The 8,599-nt window shown below is 43.5% G+C and overlaps 1 protein-coding gene across 1 annotated transcript in view; it reads left to right on the forward strand.

Moving 5' to 3' along the window:
- LOC125034941 overlaps nt 1-5,785 on the forward strand; it is a 113,878-nt gene extending 108,093 nt beyond the window's left edge. Inside the window, exon 4 of the mRNA XM_047626987.1 lies at nt 5,712-5,785. Coding sequence (XP_047482943.1) covers nt 5,712-5,785 — 74 coding nt within the window. The remainder of the gene's footprint in view (nt 1-5,711) is intronic.
- The last annotated feature ends 2,814 nt before the right edge of the window (nt 5,786-8,599 follow it).

Below are 8,599 nucleotides of genomic sequence, written 5' to 3' on the forward strand. Positions count from 1 at the left end.
GCGAGTTCAGATGTAATTATGGTTTGGAAATTGGGGTGATGTCATTATCTTAATGATTAGATTAAACCACAGACGGCAGCAGCATTTTTGTTGTTAATTTTTCAATGTTATGCAATGCATTTTTTATTGGCTTACTATTGCATTTATTCATGTACTTATAAATTCGTTCCTTATATTCGGAATTCATGGGATAAAGATTAACTTGCCTTTTTTAACGTGTCTGGGTGTATATGAGAGTATGTGTGTTTGTCTGTATGTGCGCTTATGTCTCTATGTGCGTATGTTTATGTGTGTTTATGTCTGTATGTGTGTGTATGTCTCTATGTGCGTATGTTTATGTGTGTTTATGTCTGTATGTGTGTATGTCTCTATGTGCGTATGCTTATGTGTGTTTATGTGTGTATGTGCGTATGATAATATGTGCGTTTATATCTGTATGTGCGCATGAGAATATGTGCGTATAAAAACATATGTACATATGTCTGTATGTGCGTGTGTGTACTATCCAACAACATGAATTATTGCAACTTAACAGCTCTTGGACACGAATGCGCCGAGGAGTTAGAAAACATAATGAATAGTTTAGAAAGAGGAGGAAAAAAATGTTTTAAGTATTGAACGTGGGAGAAGTTGATGGTAAATAGTGACATTACTGCGGAGAGTAAACGGATAGAAAGACTTTGGTTCGAATTCCGGTGGTTCGGACAGAGAGACGGATGTGAGTGGATGTTCGAGTGCTCATCTCTTCTGTCTTTTCTCTCCTTTCCTTTTTTCTTCATCATCTAATTTGTCTCTTCCTTTTATTATTCTCCATTGTCTTTTCACCTTCTTTTTTCTTTTTTTCTTCTTCTCATTTTTTTCTCTTTTTGCTCCTCCCCTTCTCCATCCTCATTTTCTTCATCTACCTCTTCCTCTTTTCACTCTTCTTTTTTGATTCCTCCTCCTCCTCCTCCTCCCCTTCCTCCTCCTCCTCCTCCCCTTCCTCCTCCTCCTCCTCCTCCTCCTCCTCCTCCTCCCTTCCTCCTCCTCCTCCTCCCCTTCCTCCTCCTCCTCCTCCCCTTCCTCCTCCTCCTCCTCCCCTTCCTCCTCCTCCTCCTCCTCCTCCCCCTCCTCCTCCTCCTCCTCTTCCTCCTCCTCATCCTCCTCCTTCTCCTCCTCCCCTTCCTCCTCCTCCTCCTCCTCCACCTTCTCCACCTCCTCCTCCACCTCTTCTTCCTCCTCCTCCTCCTCCTCCTCCTCCTCCTCCTCCTCCTTCTCCTCCTTCTTCCCCTCCTCCTCCTCTTCTTCCCCCTCCTCCTCCTCCTCTTCCTCCCCCTCCTCCATCTCCTCCATCTCCTCTTCCTCCTCCTCCTCCTGCTCCTCCTCTTCCTCCTCCTCCTCCTCCTCCTCCTAATCCTCCTCCTGCTGCTCCTCTTCCTCCTCCTGCTCCCCCTCCTCCCCCTCCTCCTCCACCTCTTCTTCCACCCCCTCCTCCCCCTCCTCCTCCTCCTTCTCCCTTTCCTTCTCCCCCTCCTTCTCCCCCTCCTCCTCCTCCTCCTCCTCCTCTTCTTCCCCCTCCTCCATTTCCTCTTCCTCCTCCTCCTCCTCTTCCTCCTCCTCCTCCTCCTCTTCTTCCCCCTCCTCCATTTCCTCTTCCTCCTCCTCCTCCTCCTCCTCCTCCTCTTCCTCCTCCTCCTCCTCCTCCTCCTCCTCCTCCTCCTCCCCCTCCTCCTAATCCTCTTCCTGCTCATCCTCCTCCTCCCCCTTCTCCCCTTCCTCTTCTTCCTCCTCCTCCTTCTCCTCCTCCTGCTCACCCCCCTCCCATTCCCCCTCCTCCTCCTTCTTCTCCTCTTCCTCTTTCTCCGCTACCACCTCTCCCTCCTCTTCTATTTCTATTCGGTCTTCTCCATTTCTCTCCTCCTCTTTCTCATCCTCCTCCTCCTCTCCCCTCCCCCATTCCTCCTCCTCGTTATTATTATTATTATTATTATTATTATTATTATTATTATTATCATTATTATTATTACTAGTTGTAGTAGTAGTAGTAGTAGTAGTGTTTTTATTATTATTAGTAGTAGTAGTAGTAGTATTTTCCTCCTCCTCCTTTTCTTCTTCTTCTTCCTTTTCCTACACGAATCTCAGGAGAATCAGAATATAAATTAAAAAAAAAAAATTTCCGTGCATGACCGTCTCGGGTTTCGGAAAAAAATATGTATGTGGAATAATTTTGACATCCGATAATTATACTTTGATATAGAAAGAATAAATCAATACAGATAAGGGTAATATCCTTCCCTAAAGAGCAAATTAATAAAAAATCAGATAGGTAAAAAAAAAAAAATGAGGTCAAATAAAGCTAAATATTTAATATAAAAAAATGCTAAATATGTAATAAAAGTTAAAGCTAAATAGGTAACGAAATAAAGCTAAATATATGATAAAACAAAGCTAAATGAGCCTCTTAACTTCCCATATTCAAATTAGACCCGCGAATACGTTTTTCAAATTCCTTCTCTTTTTACTTTAGTCCCTTAGGAGTCAGGCGAGAGAACTTAATGGACTCATTCGGTGTCCACGAAACGGGCGAAATTTTCCTGGCATCGTTAATCAGTGCTGACCTTTGACCTCGAGGGGGCCTTTGGCGAGAGGGTGAAGGTTAAAAAACGTGTGCTTTGCAATTTTATTTTTTTCTTCTTCTTCTCCGTCTTCTTCTTCCTTTTCTCTCCTTCTTCTTCTTCCTTTTCTCTCCTTCTTCTTCTTCTCTTTCTCCTCCTCCTTCTTCTTCTTTTCCTCCTCCTTGTTCTTGTTCTTGTTCTTCTTGTTCTTCTTCTCCTCCTCCTCCTTCTCATTCTTCTTTTCTTTTTCATCTACTTCTTTTTTCATATTCTGAGATTCGAGCAAAGTGATTACGTTGCATTTTTTTTTTTTTTTGGGTTCTCTTTGGGGAAAATATAATCTGGGAGAGACTCTAATCTCATCTAATCTAATAATAGAATAGAATAGAACAGAATGAAACTATAATCTGGGAGAAACTCTCATCTCATCTAATCTAATAATAGAATAGAACAGAATGAAACTATAATCTGGTAATGGAGATAAGTGGAAGGTCTTGTGTTTCTGAAGTTGATGTTTAGTGTCGCTGAAAAGGGCTCTGTCCAGGGATTCTACGGTAACGTTGTTCAGGAATATTATCATCAATTACATATCTTACTTTCATTTTTCATAGATAATTATTCCCACTAAATGTATATATATATATATTTGTATATATATGTTTTATATATATGTATATATATATGTATTATATGTATATATATATATATATATATATATGTATTATATATCTATCTATCTACACACACACACACACACACACACACACACACACACACACACACACACACACACACACACACACACACATACACATTATATATTTGGCGAACCTCTTTTATAAGGAGGAGGAGGAGAATAATAATAATAATAATAATAATAATAAATAATAATAATTAATAGTAATAATAATATATAACAAATAATAATGATAACAAAAAAAAAATAATAAGAAAACAAATAATAAGAAGAAGAAAGAAAAAAAAAGAAAAAAAAAAACACCTTTTTTTTCTTTTTGTACCTAATATTACTCCTTTTCCCCCAAATTCTTCAGTGACGTTACAACACGCGTTCGCAGGTCTTCCTCGTGCTTTCGAAAATGGCCTTTAAATCCTGCTGTAACTTCACTTCTCGCGTGATTTATGTTGGTCTTCGAATGCCTCGGTTTTTGGGTTTAAGAAAAAATTAAATGTCTTCATTTTTAGTTTGTTTGGAATGGTATATGTGGATTTAGCTTTTAATATTTTTATTATCATGTATATTTTTTTCTTTCTTTCTTTTTTTTTTTTTTTTCTTGCAGTATTTATTTTAAATTTTATTTCTGGATTGTTTTCACCGTAAATAAGAGATCAGATAAGACCCGGTTTGTCTCCCGATTGCATGGATAGAACATACGAGTATATTCGCCGTTTTATATCAGACACGATTTTCTCACAAAGATCGAAGCAGTGGATGAACACACACGCTCACACTCTCTCTCTCTCTCTCTCTCTCTCTCTCTCTCTCTCTCTCTCTCTCTCTCTCTCTCTCTATTTCTATCTCTCTCTCTCTCCCTCCCCCTCCCTCTCCCTCTCCCTTTTCTTCTCCCTCTCCCTCTCCCTCTCCCTCTCCCTCCCTCTCTCTCCCTCCCTCTCCCTCTCTTTCTCCCTCTCCCTCCCTCCCTCTCTCCCTCCTCCCGGCGTCGAGATCAAATCTTTTCATCATCTCAGAAGCGATATCATCCGTGCCAGCGTAAGCAGGTAGGAGGGAAGTGAGGGGAGGGAGGAGGGAAATGAGTGCGGAGGGAGGAGGGAGGAAGGAGGGAAGGGAGGGAAGGGAGGCGGGAAATGAGGGTGGGGGAAGGAGGGATGTGAAGGGAGAAATGGGTGGAGGATGGAGGGAAGTGAGAAGGGGAGAGGAGAGGAGAGAACGAAGGGAGGTAAAGGAAGCGGCATGAAAGGGCGAAGGAAGCGCCTAAACGAAGGCAAAGAGCCGGAGAATAGAATCGACAAAAATCTCGCTGATAGGAAAGACTCAGAAGCCACGCGACCGATTAGCCGGGGATGAAGAGACGCCAAGTTGCAGCAAGTCTTCACGTTGATCCTTTGCAATCAAGGCGATCACGCCCTCCTTAGCCTCATTTCTTGCTCGCTTGCTTGACCCGTGCTTGCTTACGGGCTCCTCACGTCCCCAGAGACATCACTCACGCTAGAAAATCATAACTACGCGGTTTGTTTCATCGTTCACTGCACGGAATTAAGGGTTTTAGATTTCAGATTTCTTCCACTGAGCGTACTTCTATCGGCGACAGCCCCGTGCGGCGGTCACTCCCCTGAATCAGCCCCGCACTTGTTCGTGTTATCAAAGTTTTGCGGGTGCTGCTCGCCCCGCGGGGCACCCGCAGTGTTGGGACAAATGCGCCCCGGCTCGGAGCACCCGCACAGGCCCGCAAAATGATAATTTAGTCCAAACGTATTTTCCGATCAAAGGCCCGAAATTGCATTTATTGCATGTTTTGTTTATTTAAACTTCCATCTATAACATAAATTTCGATATATCACAACAACATAAATATAACATCCATATATGTAGGCCTATGTATTAAACAGACATATAGGTTTATACAATATATACATAAACACACACACACACACACACACACACACACACACACACACACACACACACACACACATATATATATACATACATACATACATACATATATATATATATATATGTGTGTGTGTGTGTTTCGGAGAGATTTTAGGTTTGTTATCCTCCGGCGGCGGTGAAATTTCGGAATCTATCCAGCCTTTATGACGCATAAAATCAGCATCATTCAACTCGATTAAGGTTAGATGAATTAAATACCGAGGCAGGAGAGTTGTCACGAGTCTGAAAATAAGAAATATGCAGTACTGGCTGACTCATTAATAATTAAATATAGTAAGTGATCATGTTGGTAACCTTGAGGACCTTTCCCGTACGACCAAAGGTTTTGAGAACGATTGTGAATATGGCAGTTGTAAATGATAGTTGATATTCCAATAGCCAGCTTTGACACTATTTTGTCCGAAAAAAACTATACATTTGGCTGTAAATCGTCATTAAGTCAGCATTACACGTACCAACCGCAGCGCTCGGGATGCATCAGGCGTGCCAACAGTCGCCGCAGAAGTCCCCAGAAAGGGCCTTGCCCGAGCTGCCTTAATAATGCGGATTGCGAATTCCCTGCGGACTCAATTGCGGGGCCCGCGCTGGCGTTTTAATAATACGGCCGTCAGATCTTAAGAACTAGCATAATAAAAACGAAACGTTAGATTCGGGGAATTGCTTTGAGAAAGAGAGAGAGAGAAAAGGGCCACATTTACCCTTTTGACCTAACGAATACATATTTCGCGTCAGCGCTATTTCTTTTTCTTCCTTTTTTTTTTTTTTTTTATCTCTCTTTCCTGTCGGTACATCGCGCCGACCGGTTTGCATGAAACGTATCCAAGGAAGCATGATGTATCACGCAGGGTTAGGCAGTTCCCACGGCCCTCCCGGTCAGCGCTTGGCACACGAGGCTATTCAGATCCTATGTTGATCCGCTCCTTCATCCGAGCGGGATTCAAACCTCGGTGCGCCATTCTCATTTGTTTCGAATCGTTTGTTATGTCGTCTATTCGCGGGTTATGTCGTCTATACGCGGGTTATGTCGTCTATACGCGGGTTATGTCGTCTATACGCGGGTTATGTCGTCTATACGCGGGTTATGTCGTCTATACGGGGGTTATGTCGTCTATACGGGGGTTATGTCGTCTATACGCGGGTTATGTCGTCTATACGCCGGTTATGTCGTCTATACGGGGGTTATGTCGTCTATACGGGGGTTATGTCGTCTATACGGGGGTTATGTCGTCTATACGGGGGTTATGTCGTCTATACGCCGGTTATGTCGTCTATACGCCGGTTATATCGTCTTTACGCGGGTTATGTCGTCTATACGCCGGTTATGTCGTCTATACGCCGGTTATGTCGTCTATACGGGGGTTATGTCGTCTATACGGGGTATTATGTCGTCTATACGGGGGTTATGTCGTCTATACGCGGGTTATGTCGTCTATACGCGGGTTATGTCGTCTATACGCGGGTTATGTCGTCTATACGGATGTTATGTCGTCTATACGGGGGTTATGTCGTCTATATGCGGGTTATGTCGTCTATACGGGGGTTATGTCGTCTATACGGGGGTTATGTTGTCTATATGCGGGTTATGTCGTCTATACGGGGGTTATGTCGTCTATACGGGGGTTATGTCGTCTATACGCGGGTTATGTCGTCTATACAGGGGGTTATGTCGTCTATACGCGGGTTATGTCGTCTATACGCCGGTTATATCGTCTATACGCGGGTTATGTCGTCTATACGGGGGTTATGTCGTCTGTATGCGGGTTATGTCGTCTATATGCGGGTTATGTCGTCTATACGGGGGTTATGTCGTCTATACGGGGGTTGTGTCGTCTATACGGGGGTTATGTCGTCTATACGGGGGTTATGTCGTCTATACGGGTTGTGTCGTCTATACGCGGGTTGTGTCGTCTATACGGGGGTTAGTGTCGTCTTTACGCGTTGCTGGGACTTAAGTTTTAGTTTTAGTCTACTTTTCATGCTGTTATTTGCTGGCGTTCGGTGAGGCTGGAGCGGAATGGAATGGCGGAAGAGGGAAAGGGAGAAAAAAATTAAATCTCTTTGAATGAGGCTCGGGAAGCGTCTGTAATTAGGTGGTGTTTGTGGCACGTATTTTTGGGTAAAAGTCGGTGCCTGTTTATTCCGTATTAAAAAAACTGCAGATTACGAGACAGACAAGAAACTATAATTTAGTAAAAGAGAACCAAACAGAAATAGAAATGAAGGAAAAATAAGGAATGAAGAAGAAAAAGAAAATGAGAATAGATAATGTAAATAGATGTATGAATTTAAAATATCAATGAAGACAAAGGAAGCAAAGGAATAGATGCTGTAAATAGATATATAAGATTAATGAAAAAATAAAGACAAAACATAAAAAGGAAAAGAAGAAGAAAAAGAAGAAGAGGAAGAAGAAAAGGAAGAAGAAGAAGAAAGAGAAGAAAAATAAAAGGAAAAAGAAGAAACTGAAGAAGAAGAAAAAGAAGAGGGAAGAAAAGAAGTAGAAGAAGGAAACGAAGTAAGAGAAGAAGAAGAACAAGAAAAGAAGAAAGAAAAGAAGGACAAGAAAAAGTAGGAACATAAGGAGAAAAGAAAGAAGAAGAAAAAGAAAAAGAAAAGAAGAAGGACAAGAAAGAGGAGGAAAAGAGACAAGAAAATGAAACAGAAAGAAAAGAAGAAGAAGGAGAAGGGAAGAAGAAGTAAAAAAAGGAAAGAGGAAGAAAAGAAAGAAGAAGGAGGAGAAGGGACGCCCGCAGGCCCCCTCGTGGCGTCGGTCTCCTTCGCCCAATTAAGTGTAGCGACGTCGGGCGGAGCGGTTTCTCCTGAAGGGGCCGTGCTGAGGCTCCCGAATTTGGCCGTGTGCTGGGGCGGAGGTTGGACTGAGGTTGGCGTTGCTCGGGCGGTCGGGGAGTGCCTGTTGAGGGGGGGGGGGGATGCATTTGTATATGTATGTGTGTGTGTGTGTGTGTGTGTGTGTGTGTGTGTGTGTGTGTGTGTGTGTGTGTGTGTGTGTGTGTGTCCAAGGGAATATCGTTTTTGTTTCGTGCGTGTGTGTCAACATGTGTCTGCCTGTGTGCTTGCGAGCGCGGGAAAGCGTGGAGGAGGAAATACTGCCCAGCTACTCTCTCCCTCCCCCCCCCCTCTCTCTCTCTCTCCCTCCCTTCCTCTCTCCCTCCCTCCCTCCCTTCCCCTCCCCTTCCCTCCCCTCCCCTCCCCTCCCCTCCCCTCCCCTCCCCCCCCCTCCACCCTTCTCTCTCTCGCTCTCATTCCTCAACAGAACAAACATCATGCAAATGTTTGTAAACACGGTGGGGAATTTCGCTCTGTTTACGCCCCGCTTTTTGACGCCACGTGT

This window comes from Penaeus chinensis, chromosome 19, assembly GCF_019202785.1.
Source record: "Penaeus chinensis breed Huanghai No. 1 chromosome 19, ASM1920278v2, whole genome shotgun sequence".
Classification (NCBI taxonomy): domain Eukaryota; kingdom Metazoa; phylum Arthropoda; class Malacostraca; order Decapoda; family Penaeidae; genus Penaeus; species Penaeus chinensis.